An 18,737-nucleotide genomic window follows, 5' to 3' on the forward strand; every position below is an offset into this window, starting at 1 on the left:
GAAGCAGGAAGCCTGCTAAACAACCAGTGGGGCCCCTTGATGATCGAGATACAAAAGGAGCGCTTAAAGACGATAAAGTCATTGCGGAGAAACTAAATGGATTCTTTGCTTCAGTCTTCACGGCTGAGGATGTTAGGGAGATTCCCAAACCTGAGCCGGCTTTTGTAGGTGACAAATCTGAGGAACTGTCACGGATTGAAGTGTCACTAGAAGAGGTTTTGGAATTAATTGATAAACTTAACAGTAACAAGTCACCGGAACCAGATGGCATTCACCCAAGAGTTCTGAAAGAACTCAAATGTGAAGTTGCGGAACTATTAACTAAGGTTTGTAACCTGTCCTTTAAATCGGCTTCTGTACCCAGTGACTGGAAGTTAGCTAATGTAACGCCGATATTTAAAAAGGGCTCTAGAGGTGATCCCGGCAATTACAGACCGGTAAGTCTAATGTCAGTACCGGGCAAATTAGTCGAAACAATAGTTAAGAATAAAATTGTCAGACACATAGAAAAACATAAACTGTTGAGCAATAGACAAAATGGTTTCTGTAAAGGGAAATCGTGTCTTACTAATCTATTAGAGTTCTTTGAAGGGGTCAACAAACATGTGGACAAGGGGGATCCAGTGGACATAGTGTACTTAGATTTCCAGAAAGCCTTTGACAAGGTCCCTCACCAAAGTCTCTTAAGTAAAGTAAGTTGTCATGGGATAAAAGGGAAGGTCCTTTCATGGATTGAGAACTGGTTAAAAGACAGGGAACAAAGGGTAGGAATTAATGGTAAATTCTCAGAATGGAGAGGGGTAACTAGTGGTGTTCCCTAAGGGTCAGTTCTCGGACCAATCCTATTCAATTTATTTATAAATGATCTGGAGAAAGGGGTAAACAGTGAGATGGCAAAGTTTGCAGATGATACTAAACTGCTCAAGATAGTTAAGACCAAAGCAGACTGTGATGAACTTCAAAAAGATCTCACAAAACTAAGTGATTGGGCAACAAAATGGCAAATAAAATTTAATGTGGATAAATGTAAAGTAATGCACATTGGAAAAAATAACCCCAACTCTACATACAATATGATGGGGGCTAATTTAGCTACGACAAGTCAGGAAAAAGATCTTGGAGTCATCGTGGATAGTTCTCTGAAGATCTCACGCAGTGTCCAGAGGCGGTCAAAAAAGCAAACAGGATGTTAGGGATCATTAAAAAGGGGATAGAGAATAAGACTGAGAATATATTATTGCCCTTATATAAATTGATGGTACGCCCACATCTCAAATACTGCGTACGGATGTGGTCTCCTCATCTCAAAAAAGCTATACTGGCACTTGAAAAGGTTCCGAAAAGGGCAACTAAAATGATTAGGGGTTTGGAACGGGTCCCATATGAGGAGAGATTAAAGAGGCTAGGACTCTTCAGCTTGGAAAAGAGGAGACTAAGGGGGGATATGGTAGAGGTCTATAAAATCATGAGTGATGTGGAGAAAGTGGATAAGGAAAAGTTATTTACTTACTTCCATAATACAAGACCTAGGGGTCACCAAATGAAATTAGTAGGCAGCAGGTTTAAAACAAATAAAAGGAAGTTCTTCTTCACGCAGTGCACAGTCAACTTGTGGAACTCCTTGCCTGAGGAGGTTGTGAAGGCTAGGCCTATAACAGAGTTTAAAAGAGAACTGGATAAATTCATGGAGGTTAAGTCCATTAATGGCTATTAGCCAGGATGGGTAAGGAATGGTGTCCCTAGCCTCTGTCTGTCAGAGGATGGAGATGGATGGCAGGAGAGAGCTCACTTGATCATTGCCTGTTAGGTTCACTCCCTCTGGGGTACTTGGCATTGGCCACTGTCAGTAGACAGGATACTGGGCTAGATGGGCCTTTGGCCTGACCCGGTACGGCCGTTCTTATGTTCTTATGTTCATACTCTGGGTTAATTAATAAGTAAAAAGTGATTTTATTAAATACACAAAGCCCTCCCCTCCCCCCCCCGGGAGCTGAAATAGCTGGGAGCTGGGGGGAGCCTCAAGAGAGCGACTTGCAGAGGTCCCAGTGGACAGGCGAGTGGCAGCAGACGGTGACGGCACAGGGCCGGTGCCGATGACACGATGCATTGAGCGGTGGCAGGATGAACGAGGTGAACTCCTGCAAACGCACCTCCGAACTCGGGGTCTCCACTGACCAGGGACAGCAGCTGTGACCGGGGTGCAGGGAAGGGGCAGGGGAGCGGCATGTTAAAGAGACATTTGTTTGATGGACCTTCGCCCCGCAAGGGGAGACACGGAGGTGAAGGACGCTGCCCAGCGCACTCTGGGGCGGGAGTTTTGCTCATGGTCGGATGTGGCGAATCATGGTTGGGGTGTTTCCCCAAATTAATGCCAGGTTCTGTTCCCCTTTTTATTCCCAGTTCTCTCTGCTCTGGACAGACTCAGGGCTTGCGCGTGGGGCAGGGTCGTCTCTTACAGACATGCAGGGGGCCTCTTTCATTTTCCCAGATGACTGGATGGAGGCTTGGGCAGGGTCTATGTTGTATTGTTAGGAAGGACCCCTGGATATTGAACCTGGCCCTGGTTACTGCCCACTCCCCCTGGCAGAAGGTTACACATAATCACGTATTAATTTTACCTACATGGGTCATGAGCTGGGTTTGAAACCAGCATGTACCACGGGGGAGGATCCACAAGGAAATATTCAGAATGGTCATTTGAAGATTAAAGATCAGACCCTGTGCTCTCCTGGCTCCCAGCCAAGGCTGCAGGGTACATTGAAGGTGACCTCCCCGCCCCGAGACACGGACAAGCTGCGAACTACGTGACACCTGCCCAGGCTAACGGCCCCTGGGTTTCCTGGCTGTTGCAGGGACCTCTGCTTATTTTGACCTCACTAGATTTGGCCGGCAGATTAGACACAATGTGTGAGGTACTCAGGAAGATATGAGCCATTTCTGGCTTCCTGTGGCTGCAGCCCCGGCTCAGGGCCTCATACAGGGCTCAGTGGAGCTGGGCACTGGGGCGTTGGTGGCAGCGCTGAGGGGCCCCCACTGCTCCCATCATGGTGTCTGCTCTCACCGTCCTCTTTCTCGGTGAGTATCGGAGACCGCCAGGGCTTGTGCCTATATGGGGGGGATCGGAGACCAGGTTGTGTGTCCATGGGAGGTGGATCTGAGGCCAGGGTGTCTGACCATGGTTGGGGGGATCTGAGAGGCGGGGGGGGGGTGACGGGGGGGGGGGGGGAATCTGAGACCAGGGTGTGTGCCCATTCGGGGGACATCTGAGCCCAGGGTGTAGGAACCAGTTGCTCTGGGATCCGATCCCTAATGAGACATCTCCTCTCCAGGCTACTGGCTGGCTGGGCAGAGCGGGGTGTCGGGACGTGAGTATCCATGGGGCGGTGGGGGGCGGGGGAACATTACTGTTATGGATGGGGGGAGAGGAAAAGAAGAGCTGAACCCCGAGCCTCCCCCCCAAAACTCAAATCAATACCCCTGAAATTACCTGAGGGGGGGGCCTATGATCAAAACCCGGCCCTGCCCCCAATGCAGTCTGGGCTGACTCCAGATTGTCTCCGGGGGCTAAGATTAGAACCCGACCCTGTCCCCAGTGCACTCTGGGCTGACTCCAGATTGACTCCGGGGGCTAAAATTAAAACCCAGCCCTGTCCCCAGTGCAATCTGGGGTGATTTCAGATCAGAGTCTGACGGGGGGTGTTGTTCACAGAGGCGGCGGATCTGACATGCCCTGCTCACCCTGCTGTGTATTTTGCAGGGACTGTGAGGACAGGACAGTCTCTGGACACGCAGGGGTTGGGCAGGGGCAGGACAGACAGACAGACACCAAGAGGGCAGGGCTGGCCCCTGTCCCATTCACCTCCTGGTTCCTTTTTAATCCAGAGAGAAAGTTTCCCAAACCCTCCCTGTCTGTGAGCCCCCAGGGGGTGACTGAGCCGGGGGAAAACATCACCTTCCGGTGTGTGGGGGAGCAGCCAGGCATGAGGTTTGAGCTGTATAACAACGGACGCCTGGTAAAGACGCAGGACCCTTCTGGGAATGAGGCCATTTTCCCCATCTCCAATGTGGGACTGAAAAGCAGAGGGAGATACACCTGCCAGTTTCATACCAAATCAGAAATAACGGAGTGGTCAAAATACAGCGACCTCGTGGAGCTGGTCGTAGCAGGTGAGGGGCCCGGCTCGGCATCCCCGTTCCCAGCCCCACACCTCAGGGGAGCTTGGACCCGATGGGACCCTCAGAGCCAGGCTCTACCCTGAGCCCTGGGCCCAGCGGAGGGGACACCTGGCTGGGGAGTGGGGATGGAGTCACTGGGGGGTTTCCTGGCCAGGGATAGGGTTGCCAACTTTCCACTCACACAAAACCAAACACCCTTGCCCTGCCCTTTTCCCAAGGCCCTGCCCCTTCTCCGAGGCCCTGCTCCTATCACTCCACCCCCCATTCCTCTGTCGCTCATTCTCCTTCACCCTCACTCACTCACTCATTTTCTCCGGGCTGGGACAGGGGGTTGGGGTGTGGGAGGGAGGCTGAGGGCTCCGGCCGGGGGGTGTAGGCTCCAGGGAGGGAGCAGAAATGAGGAGTTCAGGGTGTGGGAGGGGGTTGGGGCATGGGCTCTGGGGTGGGGCTGGGGATGAGGGATTTGGGGTGCAGGAGGGGGCTCCAGGCTGGGGGTGGAGCCAAGGGGTTTGGAGTGTGGGAGGGTCTCTGGGCTGAAGCAGCGGGTTGGGGTGTGGGAAAGGGTACGGGCTCTGGGTGGGGGGGTGCGTGTTCTGGGGTGGGGCCAGGAATGGGGGGCTCAGGGTGTGCAAGGAGGTTCCAGGCTGAAGCAGTGGGTTGGGGTGTGGGGGAGGGTACGGGCTCTGCGCTGGGGGGTGTGGGTTCTGCGGGGGGCCAGGAATGGGGGGCTCAGGGTGCACGAGGAGGCTCCAGGCTGGAGCAGTGATTGGGTTGCTTGCTCCTGGAGGGAGTTTGGGTGTGGGAGAGGGCTCAAGGCTGGGGCCGGGTGTTGGGAAGTGGGAGGGGGTGCGGGGAGTGGGCTCTGGGCATGGTTACCTCGGGGGGCCCCCCGAAGTGGTGACATTTCCCTTGGCTCCTAGGCAGAGTCATGGCCAGGCAGCTCTCTGTGCTGCCTCCATCTGCAGGTGCCGCCCCCAAAGCTCCCATTGGCCACGGTTCCTGGCCAATGGGGTTTACGGAGTCGGCACTCGGGGCAGAGACAGTACACAGAGGTCCCCGGCTGCCCTTGCGCCTAGGAAGCGGAGGGACATGTCACCACTTCCAGGGAGTTGCATGAAGCCCGGTAGGGAGCCTGACAGCCCCATCAACCAGACGTTTAACGGCCCAGTCAGCGGTGCTGACTGCAGCCTCCAAGGTGCCTTTCTGACCGTGTGTTCCAGTCGAAAACCGCAATCTGGTAACCCTAGCCAGGGGGGAGCTGCAGATCAGGGACCTTTCCCAGAGGGACCCTGCCCTGGCAAGCCCCTGCTTTGGGGATGCACAGAGGAGTCGGGGTCGAGGTGCTCCAGAGTTGGCATCGTCCCCAGCGCTGGCTTGGGTACATCAGCTGATTGGTACTTACGGGACACACAGATCTCTGCTCTGGGTCGTGGTTCTGTTTGGACCAGCTGTGGAGCGATCTCACCCCTAGGGCAGAGGTGGGGAGAGATTGGAGCTCCCCGGGGTGGGAGAGAGGTAGGTGGGGAGCAGTCACTGGCTGGGACAGACAGGGGAGCAGGGCGCACCCCTCCTGGCTGGTGGGGGTGGGTTGCTCTGGGTAGCCCAATTCGGGGGGGGGGGGGCAGGATACAAGAGTTTGGTGCAGATCGTGGGATCCCATCAGGGGAAGCTGTGAGACCCCAGGCACTGGGCCGGGGTCAGTGTCTCACCCTCTGTCTCCTTCTGAGTGCAGAGATGTACCCCAAACCCACCATCTCCCTGAGCCCCGGCGGGGTGACCGCCCTGGGGCAGGATGTCACCATTCGGTGTCGAGCTGGTCGCTGGGACACCAGGTTCTCTCTGTTTAAGGTTGGGGATCGGACCCCGCTGGGAAACATGGAGCCTGGGGGGGAATTTCTCATCCGCAGCGTGAGATGGGGAGACGGAGGGAGGTACACCTGCTATTATCACTACGCATCAGATCCCTTCGCCTGGTCGGAGCCCAGCGACCCTGTGGAGCCCGACTTGGTGTCCAGAGCCCCACTCTCAGTCGGACCCTTGGTGGGGTGAGGCTTGGCCCCAATGGGACGCTCAGAGCCAGGCTTTGCCCTGAGCCCTGGGCCCAGTAGAGGGGTCCCCAGCCACTGGAAGTTCGGAATAGAGGGAGTGGGGATCCCCCCTGTGGAGCTGGTGGTAGCAGGTGAGGGGCCCGACTTGGTGTCCAGAGTGTCACGGAGTATTGGGGGACTCAGGGCCCTGCACCCCCGGCTCCCTGCGATTCACCATGACTCTCAGCCAGCCAGTAAAGCAGAAGGTTTATTTGGATGGCAGGAATACAGTCCAAGACAGATCTTGCAGGCACAGACAACAGGATCCCCCTCAGTTAAGTCCAGCTTGGGGTCCCAGGGCATCCCAGCCCACCCCCCTTTGGGGGGGTCAGAGCCATCTCTGCCTCCCAGCCATCTCTCCAGCTCGCTTCCAGCCCTCTGCCTTCAGCGACCCCTCCCACAGCCTTTGTTCAGTTTCCCGGGCCCCGGAGTCACCTGGCCTCCAACCCCTTCCTGGGTTCTCATGTTACAAGCTCAGGTATGTTCCCTCGGGCAGACTCCCATCCCCCGATGCAGACCATCCTAGTCACACTCCCCTGTCAGCATTCACACACCCCAGCAAGAACAGTCCCAGTTCGTCACACAGAGCCCCACTCTCAGTCGGACCCTTGGTGGGGTGAGGCTTGGCCCCAATGGGACGCTCAGAGCCAGGCTCTGCCCTGAGCCCTGGGCCCAGTAGAGGGGTCCCCAGCCACTGGAAGTTCGGAATAGAGGGAGTGGGGATCCCTGCCCCCAGGGGGAGCTTCAGGGCACTGGGCCTTTCCCAGGGGGATGCTCCCCCCCCAAGTGGTTGCTCAGGGGGAGGGACAGAGGCTGTTCTCAGGGGCAGTGACTCTCCCCCACTGACGGATTTGGGAGGGGAGAGAAGCCTCCTGCTCAGACATGAACCCGCCTCTCATGGGGCAGCCCGGGGTGTCCTCTGGAGGCAGCTAGGCCCATCAGTGGCCGCGGGGGGCGGGAGGTGTGTGCCCTGGACGTCCCTTCAAAGCAGCCAGCATGGGAGGCGGGAGGCCAGGCCAGGCTGGTGCCATGGCACTGGAGGTGGAGGGAGGGGCTGGAAATGACTTAGACAGACAGACAGATGCTGGTGGAGCCTGGGACTGGTCAGCCTGGATCAGAGCCAGTGTCCACCTAGAGCAGTCTCCGGTTGCTGATGGTGGATGGATGGATGGATGGATGGCGGGATATAAATGTGGGGCTATAGATAGATTAGATAGGGGAGGTGGATGGGCATATGGTGCTGTAGTGGTTTTCTGCTCTGGGGAGCAGAAAGAGGGTGGGGGCCCTTCTGCATCTACCTGCCCCACCCCCTGGCAGCAGCTGCTGATGACCCCTCCCTCTTTGTCACCCCCAGATTACACCTGGGGCAACATCGTCTGCCTGGCCCTGGGTGCCGGGGTCCTGCTGGCCCTCGCCCCGATCCTGGCCAAGGCTGCCCACGGATAGAGGAGGGGCGGACACAGGTGAGGTGACCCCCCTTCAAAAGACTCCTCCCCACTCCAGCCTGGCTGCCCCAGTGTGGGGGAAGGGCAGCAGGGTCACCGTCACCCTGAGCTCGTGACGCTGCGTCGTCAGGATGGAGCCAGAAGGACCAGTGCAGCCGAACCTGTCCGAGCCGGCCCCGCTGACCGGCCCCCAGGGCGTCTAGATGGGCCCAGGTTAGCGTGGGGCTGGGGAGGGGCTATGCTGGGGCTCTGTCTGGGGGTGGCAGAAATAGCTAATGGCAGCGGGATGGGGAGCCTGCTCCATGGGGTGCCCTAGCTCCGCACCCTACAAGGTGGCTGGAGCCATCGGGAAATGGGGCGCCGTAGGGGCCACAGCTTGTGGGCAGCACCCCCCCTGCCCATGGCCTCTGGGACACGCTCTGATACAGCCACACCGGAGGACGTGGGATCGTCCTGCCAGCCTGAGCTGGTGGGGGTTGTTCGCACTGTGGTGGCCGTTGAGTCTGCGAAGCGGCCTGGCTGTGAGCTCACATGTAAAACCCACGGGCAAGTTCCCAGCTGGGCCAAGGACCCAGGGAACCAGAGGAAATTGGGGCCGATGCTGAACATTGTAACCCGGCCGAGAGAACCAGCCACAGACCCTGGGTTGGTCTGACCCGAAAAGCCCCCTGGCTGCAGCCCCACGACTGTCGACATCGCGCTGGGGGGAAACAGAAGCTGGAACCAGGAGTTAATAGCCCCAAATTAGCAGGAGGGACTTTGGGCCTGACTGGGGGGCAAAATAATGCTGGGGAGGGACTAGGCCGCCCACTTCCCCCTCCTTGGGTTCCTTAAAAAGAGACATTGGTAAAAACCCCACGAGGGGCTGAACTGTCTCTCTCCTCCCCTGTCCCACCTTGCGTCCCAGCTCAGCTCGTCCCTGTGACGTTGCCTCTATGTGATTTTATGAAAATATGCTCATGAGTGTGAATATAATGTAACTGGAATATGCTTCATGCAAAAGGTCTCTTGTAAGGTAACATTACAAAGCTTATAATCTACTGAGTATTTGTGTAAATGTACCCCTCTTGTATCTGAAACTAGAAATATGGACTAGAACTCTGAGGGCCTATTGTCATTATGCAAAGTGTGGGCCATTAATGGTGGTTTGGAATCTTGATGGCTCCCGTTAACCAGGACAATTGACTGTAAATGGCTCTGTTTACTTGTAAGTCATCCTGTATATGTGTGTGCTGGCAAGTGGGCAATGAAGTCTTACAGTGACATGTGATCATGGGGAGAGGCCAATGCTCCAGGTCAGCCGGACTGAGAGGGCAGCCAGGCCAGGGAGGGAGTCAGGATCCCAGGGTCCCGTCCTGCCTGTGAGCTGGGGCTGCCTGAGCCAGAGCGGGTGAGCTAAGGAGGGAGCGGCAGCCTGAGCCGAGCTGGAACCAGAGAGGAGCAGAGCTGGAATTTTACTCATGTGGGAGCAGGAAAAAAAAAGGCGCCACCCGCTGCGGCGCTTTTACTGACGGGGCGGCGCTCCGGGTCTTCGGCGGTGGGACCTTCACTCACTTCTGGACCTTAACTCGCTCCGGGTGTCTTCGGCGGCACTGAAGGTTCATCGCCCAAATGCCATCGAAGACCCGGAGCGGTGATGAGGCGGAGTGCGGTTGGGACTCAAGCTGGAGCAGTCTGGAGCCAAGTGCTGTGAGCAGCTGGGCAGAGCAATGCGGGACCCTGGGCAGCGAGGGGCCAGCTCAGGGAAATGCCCCCAGCCAAGAGGCCCTGCAGGCCGGACTCAGAGCGGGATCATAACCCCGAGAGGTTGTGTGATGAAGTGGGGGATTTTCTTGTTGTTTCCTTGTTTTTCCAATGCTTTGCAGTGGTGAATACGGAGGCTCCAGGGAGCTACTTTCAGGTACAGATTGTCACACTGTGGTATCACCGTGGCGCGGCCTGGGCCTGGGCAGGAGGCCTGGGACTGGTGAGGAAGAGACTGTGAACTTCCTTTCCCGTGCAGAGGCGGCTGTCTGTGGTGTCCCCGAGCCCACAGGGCGGGTGACTTGTTTCCTTTAACCTTCCCCATCTTTTCCTTATTTTTTTATGAGTTGCTGTTTAATAAATTATACGTGCTCTGAACTCTATGTAATGATCAATGGGTCAGGGAAGCATCCGGTGCAGAGAGTGCCCCAGAATGGGGCACCCTCGCTCCTGTCCTAAGTGACCACGACAAGACTGGGGGTCGAGCCCCAGGGATCTGGGTGTGACGAACTGGGACTGTTCTTAATGTGGTCTTTGAATGCTGAGTGGGGGGTGTTGGCTGGGAAGGCAGGGGAGTGTGGCTAGGACAGTCTGCATTGGGGGATGGGAGACTGGCCGAGGGAGAATACCTGAGCATGTAACATGTGAACCCAGGAAAGGGTTAGATGCCAGGTGACACCTTTGTCCGGGAAACTGAACAAAGGCTGTGGGTGGGGTCGCTGGAGGGGGAGTTTCAGAGCTGGCTGGTGGAATGGCTGGGAGGCAGACCGGGCTCTGACCCCCCAAGGGGCTGTGGTGCTCTGGGACCCCAAGATGCACCTAACTGGGGGGGATCCTGTTGTCTGTGTCTGCAAGACCTGTCTTGGACTGTATTCCTGTCGTCTAAATAAACCTTCTGCTTTACTGGCTGGCTGAGAGTCATGGTGAATCGCAGGAAGCCGGGGGTGCAGGGCCTTGTGTCCCCCCACACTCCGTGACACCGGGGCCCAGCCTTGCCGGGGTTACGAGGACTCTGCCACACGGGAGGGAGGAAGGGGAGCCCTCGAGGTCAGGCAGGCCTCTGGATAAAGGGAGTGGGAGCGAGGACTCAGATCCTTTCACTAGCCAATCCCACCGGGGCAGGTATAAGCCAGGAAAGTTCCCCATAATAGCGGGACCAATCCCCAGATTACACTAGGAGTGGGGTCAGCGGCCGCCCTGCCCATCCTGGGGTACCTCTGACTGGCTGGGGGGCGGGGGCCAGCCAATGGTATTGGGGCAGATTCACCCTGAAATGCTCACAAGGGGGGAACCCAGGTGTCCCACACCTGTGGGGGGCAACTTACATTGTCCCCTCTTCCCTGCCACTGCCCTGCCCCCCATAGCTCCTACCCCTCACCCCCCCAATATTCCCCCACACTCTCCCACCCCCGTATTCCCCTGCACCCCACATTGCCCCCCCCAAACCAGGTACGCGCCATTTCCCTGAGGGCAGCCTGGCACCAAGCCCATTGTGGACACTGGGAGATGGCGGCCATCTTAACTGAGGGTGCGGGATGGGCATTTGAGGGGAAACAGGGCCGGGTCAGTGGTGTGAGGAGGGATGGGCTATGGAGGGGGCAGGATGTGAGGGGGGCAGGCTCGGGGTTGAATTCGAAGGGGCATAGGCCTGACGGCAGGGTGGGAGATGGGGGCAGGCTGGGGTGGGGGGGGTTAGTTGTGAGTGACAGGATGGGGGGTGACTCTTCTATGCAGCAAATCTGTTGCTCGTCCCCCACCTGCTTCGCGGACCAGAGAGCAGCTATGGGGGGAGGTTCCCAAGCAGTTTGGGGGTTGCAGGTGAGCAGGGGGCTGCAGGATTTACCAAGGCATTGGTAAATGCCGGGCGGGCGGCTGAAGGACATTTAATGCTGCCACCGAGTCGCGGTGCCCCCGGCGTTACCCAGCGCTGGGTGAGAATGGACACGTGATGGTGCGACCATCACACCTGGGTCCTGGCAACCAGCCCCCCTGCTCTAACCATTAGACCCCGGTGCAGGGAATAGAGCCCCCTGGCCCCAGTTTTCTGCTGCCCTCTAGACAATGGCTGTATGAAAAAGCCTGTGTCATGTCCCTCTCTAGGGGCCTGCAAGGATATTAGAAGGTCCCTGGGTCTCTCCCAGCTGGTGACTCATTGAGGGCCCGGGATGGAATTTCTCTTTCTCTGATTTTCTTTTGAACCTGGTTGATTTAATTCACATGCCGAGAAAAGCCCCTTAGAACCATGTGTTAGTGTAAACCCATCATTACAGATCAGCTATGGCACAAGGGGCAGGAAACCCGGGCGTCCTCCATTTCAGGTGCTCCTCACACAGTGCCACGGCTCGTGTTGCACGTGGACAGGTTTGCAGGGTAGGTGGGGAAGGCTGCAGAATCAAACCCTCCAGCACCAGGAAATGCCACAGTTAAGGTTTCCCAAACTGAGTTACTTATTTGGGGCTCAGTGGAGCTGGTCTCCGGGGCATTGGTGTCAGTGCTCAGGGCCCCATCATGGCATCTACTCTCACCGTCCTCTTCCTCAGTGAGTATCAGAGAAAAAGAGGGCATGTACCCATGGAGGTGAGGGGATCTGAGACAAAGGCATGTGCCATGGAGGGGGATCTGAGACCAGAACATGTGGCCATGGGGAGGGGGAGGGTTTGCAAAGCCATCTGCTTACTTTGACTGCAGTAGATTTCACCTGCAGATTAGAGACAATGTGTGATGGACGCAGGAAGAGACAAGACATCGTCAACTTCCCGTAGCTGGAGCTACCAGCTTAGTTCCTTATTTGGGGCTCAGTGGCGCTGGACACCGAGTGTTGGTGGCAGCATTGAGGGGCCCCTCGCCGCCCCTGTCATGGCATCTGCTCTCACCGTCCTCCTCCTCGGTGAGTATCAGAGAAAGCTAGGGTGTGTGCCCATGGGGGGATATTATACCAGGGCGTGTGCCTGTGGGGAGAGGGATCTGAGACCAGGGCATTTGCCCATGCAGGGGGAGTCTGAGAGCAGGGCATGTGCCCATGGTGGGGGGGTGGTCTGGCACCAGGGTGTAGGATCCAGTTGCTCTGGGAAGTGGTCACTAACCAGCCGTCTCCTCTCCAGGCTGCTGGCTGGCCGGGCAGAGCGGGGTGTGGGGAGGTGAGTATCAGTCTGTGGGGAGGATGGTAACATCAAGGATTGGGGAGGGGATGCATGGGGCTGGGAAAAGAGGAACTGAGCCTTGAACCTTCCCCAAAACTCAACCCAAACTCCCCCTGTGAGCTCAGACCCAGCCCCATTCTTCTGTGCCCAGCCTCCCCGTTCCATGGAGTAACTAGGAGCCGAATCTGGCTCCCAGCGTTGAAGCAGCTGGGAACCGTTCCCTGGTTCAATGTCCTGCCCCCACAGGCTGTGAGGATTTGGGTGGGGGGAGTCGTCATGTGGATTTATTTCAGCTCATACAAACGCAAACACCACCTGTCCATGGGCTCTAGATCCCCTCGGTGTAACCGAAACGTTCCCGGTCAGTGCCGCCATGGGCAGAACCCCCCAGATCCAGCCCCAGTGCCATCCCCAAAAGCTCCCTCCCATGCACTCACAGCCCCCCGTTCCCAAGGCCTGGGGAAACGTGGGTCTTGTGCAATCCCCGCAGGTCACAAACTCTATTTCCAACCCCGGGGTGAGGGGCAGAGCTGCAGGGGGGCATTGGTCAGGCTCCCTGGCTGTCCTCAGGTGGGGCCGTGGGGAGGGGGCAGGTGATCTCTCATGCAGCCGGGTCCTGAGCTACATCTGGGTGAACCCCCTGCCCCCAAGCCCCATGGGCCGCAGTGTCAGCCCCGGTAGGGGACTGACTTCTAGAGAGGCCGAATGAGGAATGGACTGAACTGGGGTAGGGGGACGTGGGGGGCTGTGTCTCCCCTGTTTAACTCCTGTCTCTTCTTGAAAGCAGGGCGAGAATACCCCAAACCCACCATCTGGGTGAGCCCCAGCAGGGTGGTGGCGCTCGGGGGAAGCGTCACCATCCGCTGTGAGGGTCGGTACCCGGGCATGGAGTTCTTTCTGCGTAAAGCTGGACACCCGAACCAGCAGGTGCGGACGGTGCCTGATGGGACCGTGGCTGAATTTCCCATCCCCAGTGTCAGCCGGGAAGATGGAGGGAGCTACACCTGCGAATATCAACCCATAACGGATCAGAGTCGCTGGTCGTATCTCAGCGACCCCGTCGAGATCATTGTAGCAGGTGAGGGGCCGGGCTCAGCGTCCCGGCTCCCAGCCCCACACCCAGCTGGACACTCAGGGGGTCTCTGCACCGATGGGACGCTCACAGCCAGGCTCTGCCCTGAGTCCTGGGCCCAGCAGAGGGGACGCCCGGACGGGCAGTGGGGATGGAGTCACTGGGGGGTTCCCCAGCCAGGGGGGAGCAGCAGCTGCTGGAGATCTGGGTCAGAGGAAGGAGAGATCCCTGCCCCCAGGGGGAGTTGCAGAGCAGGGGGCCTTTCCCAGACAAAACATCAGTTAGGGGTAATGGGCGGAGCTGAAGGTTATAAACCTCATTGTATAGTAGAGACTTGCACAGTCCCTACAAGTCAGTGGTAGTGCTGTGCACAGTACCCAGGAGTCCCGGCCCCCATCCTCCCTGCTCGTCCCACTAGACCCCACTTCCCTCCTAGAACCGGGGAGAGAACCCAGGAGTCCTGGCTCCCAGCCCTCCCAACAGAGAAGCCAGGGAGTGAATGGACCCTGGAGACTGGACTGGCCTGTCACGCGCTAGGGAGCAGAGCTCTGGGACCCCAGGGGCTGGGGTTGCTCCGTGTCTCATGCTGTTAGCCCAGGGCTCAGAGGAAACTGGCCCCTGTGGAAAGGCATCCAGGAGTCCGTCCCCAGGGCCGCCGGGTCTGACCCACCACTGAGGCCTGTGGTGAGGACGGGCACCAGGACTGAGTGACGGGGCCTGCGTCTCACGGCCTGTCTGCTTCCCACTGCAGAGCCCAGCTACCCCAAACCCAACATCTCCCTGAGACCCAGCGCGGGGGTCTCCCTGGGGGAATCCGTGGCCATCTGGTGTCAGGGGCAGCACCGGGACATGCGGTTCGTGCTGAATAAAGAGGGATGCCATTTCCCACCTGTGGATTCGGACGGGTTTGAGGCTGTGTTTCCCATCAGCAACGTGAGCCGGGAGGACGGCGGGAGCTACAGCTTTTCCTATCACAGCAGATCGGAGCCATTCGCTGTGTCGTACCCCAGCGACCCCGTGGAGCTGGTGGTGAGAGGTGAGGAGCCCGGCTCGGCGTCCCCGTTCCCAGCTCCACCCCCAGCCAGACCCTCACGGAGGCTCGGTGCCAATGGGATGCTCAGAGCCAGGCTCTGCCCTGAGCCCTGACCCCGCAGAGGGGCCGCCCGGCCGGGGAGTGGGGACGGAGTCACTGGGGTGTTCCCCAGCCATGGGGGAGCAGCAGCCCCTGGAGACTCGGGACAGGGAGGCGACTTTAACGCTCCCCTTGTGCATAGGAACCGTGAGTCGCTATTTAATCCTGTGATCCCCTCCCCTCTGTTCTCCAGGCTCTGCCCCGGCCGGGGAAGAATGAGGCCGGGGCTGCGTGAGGAGCGGTGTCTTGGTGGACACGGTGCTGGGCTGGGACCCAGGAGATCTGGCCCAGCTCCTGGCGCGGCCACAGTCTCTGAGTGATGGGAGCACGTTGCAGTTTCCAAAATTGTCCTTGGTTGTGGGGGAGCCTCAGTCTTGAGGGATCTCAGGCCGAGTGCCCACAAACTGAGACACCCACAATTAGTGGAGACCTCTGTAAACGTTGACCTCAATAGCGCTGGATCCCTTGTGTTGGGGGAGCATGTAAGGCCTCTGCCATGATCGAGGCTCCTCTGTTCTAGGCGCTGCATAAACACAGAGTGAAGAGACAGTCCTGGCCCCTGGGAGCTCACTAAGGAAAGTGAATCTGTCTGTGCCTCAGTTTCCCCAATGTAGAATGGTGATAAAGATGCCTCACTGCCTCCTGGAGGTCTGACTCCCTTTGTGTGTGGGGCTCAGGCCGTGCGGTGCCAGAGACCAGCCTGTGAGTCACTCTGTGCTCGGGGGGACAGATGCAGTAAATGAGGCAGGGGCCACACATGGCATATGAGGACCCCAAGAATTAGGCAGCCGGGGCTCGGTGTCTGCAGGTCCGGGATTCTGGGTCAGGGGCACTCTGGGATCTGGAAGAGAATCTCCTCCAGGGGGCCCCTGGATCTGCCCATGGCTGGGGCCAGCCGGGGAATCATAGAAGATTACGGTTGGAAGAGACCTCAGGAGGTTCTAGCCGAATCCCAACTAAATCATCCCAGCCAGGGCTTTGTCAAGCTGGGCCTTAAAAACCGCTATGGATGGAGATTCCACCACCTCTCTAGGGAACCCATTCCAGTGCTTCACCACCCTCCTAGTGACATAGTGTTTCCTAACATCCAGCCTAGACCTTCCCCACTACAACTTGAGACCATTGCCCCTTGTTCTGTCATCTGCCCTCTCCTGTGCGCAGATCCCAGCTTACCCAGACCCTCCATCTCTCTGAGCCCCACTGGGGTCACCGCCCCAGGGGCAGACGTCACCATCCGGTGTCAGTGGCAGCACCGGGATGTGAGGTTCTTCCTGCACAAGGCTGGAAACCAGAACCCGCCGCGACACATGGACCCTGCTGGGGACGGGGCCGAGTTCCGCATCCCCACCGTGGGCCGGCAGCACAGAGGGAACTACAGCTGCAGCTACCGGCCCCGATCAGAGCCCTTCGTCTCCTCGCAGCCCAGCGACCCCCTGCTGGTCCGTCCCACCGCAGCAGAGATCCAGGCTCAGCACCAGCAGTAGAGGGGACCCCGCAATACCCCTGTCCCTGATGCCCTGTGGGGGTGAGTGGCCGGGCGCTGGGATCGGGGGATCCCGATTGGCTTATGGGGGATTCTGGTTTGTGTCCCTCTGCAGGAAAAGGAGCCGCACCGAGACTGAGCAGGTAGGAACCCAGCTTCTCCCCCGTCCCGATTGACCTGCTTGGGTCAAAGGGCTCCTGGGTTCTCTGCTTAGTCTGGGAGTGGAATGGGGTCTAGTGGTTACAGCGGGGTGAGGTGGGGTCTGATGGTTGGGGCAGGGGGGGCTCAGGGAACTGGGTTCAGTGTGAGGCAGGATAATGGGCTCTTTGGGTGTGTTGGGAAATCTCCCTGCAGGTGGGGGGATATGACATTTACAAGGGGATTTTCTCTTTTAGCACCAGCCCTATGGGGGCATTAAAGGCACCAGCTCAGCAAGACCCCGTCTGTGAGTAACACACCCAGGGGGGTACCAGGGTGGGGGAGGACCCCTGGGGAGGGAAGGGGCTTGTGGGGGCTCCACCCATATGGGGCAGGGTTTGATTTACAGCTGCTGCTGTACGGGACTAAGGAGAGGGCCCCAGAGGTAGCTGGTGTCAGCTCAGAGTGTTGGACTCCCAGGAGCTCCCTGGGGCCACCCTCCCTTCCCGCTCTAGTTCCCCATCCACTCCCAGCTCCCAACCCCCTGCTCTAACCACTAGTCTAAACCCCACTCTCCTCCCGAGCCAGGGCGAGAACACAGGAATTCGGACTCCCAGCCCCTGCCCCATCTCTAACCCCCAGTTTTGTGCTCAGTTTTCCTCTCTGTAACATGTAGCTAATGGCCCTGGCCCGTAGGGCGGGGGAGGGGTGGCTGTGCTGGGCTCTGAGCCCCATAGCTGGACAGAGGGGTCAGAGCTGGGTGTGGGGTTCTGCTCTGGGCCGGCCGGGGGTGCAGCTCAGCAGGTGTCTCTGTTCCGCAGACGCCTCCATCGACGAAGGGAAAGAGCCACAGACCCTGGTAAGTGTCCCCTGTTCCCCCATGGGGCCGGACCCCCAACCCTGACCCACATGGGCCCCATTTAACTTATCTTGCACACTCAGTATTTTGGAGTGGGGGTCGGGTTGCTGGGAGGTGCGTCTGGGATCACCAGCTGGGATTGCAGGGATGTGTGTGTGTGTGTGTGTATTCTGTGCTCTGTGTGTGTTGGGGTGTTGGCTGATACACACACACACACACACCACAGTGACTCTCTCCCCTCCTAGCCCCAGGAGCCCGACCCTGGCGCTGATGGACTCACCTACGCTGAGCTGGACTGCCAGGTGCTGCAGGCCAAGCGGGGGGCCCCGGCTCCGGCCCCCAAGCCCGTCCTATACGCCGTGATCAATGTGAACTGGGGGGCCCCGCAGTGAGAGCTGCTGCCCTCCCCCCACTGCATCCCCATCCCATCGAGCTCCTGTCCCCCTGCCCTTCCCAGACCCACATGTAGAGGCTGGTGTCGGGGGCTCAGCACCAGGAGGGGGAGAGGATGCGCCGAGGTGGCTGTTTATGTTATTTTGCATCCTGTTAATCTCCAGATTTATAATAAACACAGACCCACAAACCAGCCCAACCTGGGCACCCCACAGCCCCCCTGTGCCCGTGCCTGGAATGTGTGTAACACCTGGGGGAGATGGGGTCAGAAGAGTGGGCTGGTTATACAGGGACCCCTCGCCCGGCATTCGGATGCGGCCACCTGTGGGGTGGGGCACTGGTGCTGGGAGATCCATCCCTGTGAGCTGGGGGGCCAAAGGGGAAGTGATCCCTGGGTGGTGCCCGTACGAGAGATTGGGGAGCATCACCCTGTGACCCCGATGTTCCCCTGCTATGGACCCCGGGCCGGACAGCATGGACACAGGGAGAGCCCCACAGCTAATCCCCCCTTTGGCACTTCCCCGCAAGGGCCCCTGGGGCAACATGGGAATCATCACTTTCTGGGAGCAGTGCAGGGGCTAGGACACAGAGCGGGGCAGTTCTGAATCCCCCATGCAGGGGGTCGGGGGGGCTGTTTTTCATTGAATGAGGCTGTGTTGCCGTTCAGTGGTGTGCAGAGGAAGAGTCCCCTCAGCTCCACCATCCTGGTGCCTGCACGAGATGCTCCTCCCCCGCCCCCAAGATACTGGCCCCTGCAGCCTCCAGACCCACAGATCAGCCTGGAGAGACACAACTGACCCACATCCACCTGCCTCTGGGCGCTCAGACATCGGCTGTCTCCCTGTTGTTTCCCTTAAGTCCTGTTTAAAGAGCCCCCCTGAGCCTGCTAGTCCCCACCTGTGACACTCTGTACCTCGGGGGGGGAACACTCTTCACCCCCATATTCATGGTTATAATATGATTGTGTGGTGTCCAATGCAAAGTTTGTCATGTCGGGTGTCTTCAGAAGGCTCATGATGCACTGAGCATTGTTGTTACAGTGATGTTATAGGTTGTAATTTCATGTATA

The 18,737-nt window shown here is 58.3% G+C and overlaps 2 protein-coding genes across 2 annotated transcripts; both read left to right on the plus strand.

The window, feature by feature from the left end:
- Positions 1 to 2,986: 2,986 nt before the first annotated feature.
- On the plus strand, positions 2,987 to 4,470 carry LOC117870511 (T-cell-interacting, activating receptor on myeloid cells protein 1-like). Its single transcript, XM_034757707.1, has 3 exons — positions 2,987 to 3,075; positions 3,330 to 3,365; positions 3,883 to 4,470. The coding sequence occupies exons 1-3, from the start codon at positions 3,045 to 3,047 to the stop codon at positions 4,257 to 4,259; spliced, it is 444 nt and encodes a 147-aa protein (XP_034613598.1). The 5' UTR covers positions 2,987 to 3,044; the 3' UTR covers positions 4,260 to 4,470.
- A 1,382-nt stretch (positions 4,471 to 5,852) lies between these two features.
- On the plus strand, positions 5,853 to 16,279 carry LOC117870505 (leukocyte immunoglobulin-like receptor subfamily B member 3). The gene is made up of 6 exons (XM_034757691.1): positions 5,853 to 6,221; positions 7,618 to 7,726; positions 12,251 to 12,338; positions 12,538 to 12,588; positions 13,379 to 13,669; positions 15,957 to 16,279. The coding sequence occupies exons 1-6, from the start codon at positions 5,911 to 5,913 to the stop codon at positions 16,277 to 16,279; spliced, it is 1,173 nt and encodes a 390-aa protein (XP_034613582.1). The 5' UTR covers positions 5,853 to 5,910.
- Positions 16,280 to 18,737: the final 2,458 nt, after the last annotated feature.

This window comes from Trachemys scripta, unplaced genomic scaffold (assembly GCF_013100865.1).
Source record: "Trachemys scripta elegans isolate TJP31775 unplaced genomic scaffold, CAS_Tse_1.0 scaffold_30, whole genome shotgun sequence".
Lineage (NCBI taxonomy): Eukaryota > Metazoa > Chordata > Testudines > Emydidae > Trachemys > Trachemys scripta.

What these genes read in the sequence shown, in the direction of transcription:
- LOC117870511 (XM_034757707.1), top strand. Translation starts at nt 3,045, where the DNA reads ATGGTGTCTGCTCTCACCGTCCTCTTTCTCG. An exon ending in TCTCACCGTCCTCTTTCTCG is followed by an intron (nt 3,076 to 3,329) that starts GTGAGTATCGGA and finishes TCTCCTCTCCAG; the next exon opens with GCTACTGGCTGGCTGGGCAG. An exon ending in GCAGAGCGGGGTGTCGGGAC is followed by an intron (nt 3,366 to 3,882) that starts GTGAGTATCCAT and finishes TTTTTAATCCAG; the next exon opens with AGAGAAAGTTTCCCAAACCC.
- LOC117870505 (XM_034757691.1), top strand. Translation starts at nt 5,911, where the DNA reads ATGTACCCCAAACCCACCATCTCCCTGAGCCCCGGCGGGGTGACCGCC. An exon ending in GCAGAGCGGGGTGTGGGGAG is followed by an intron (nt 12,589 to 13,378) that starts GTGAGTATCAGT and finishes TCTTGAAAGCAG; the next exon opens with GGCGAGAATACCCCAAACCC. An exon ending in CGTCGAGATCATTGTAGCAG is followed by an intron (nt 13,670 to 15,956) that starts GTGAGGGGCCGG and finishes TCCTGTGCGCAG; the next exon opens with ATCCCAGCTTACCCAGACCC.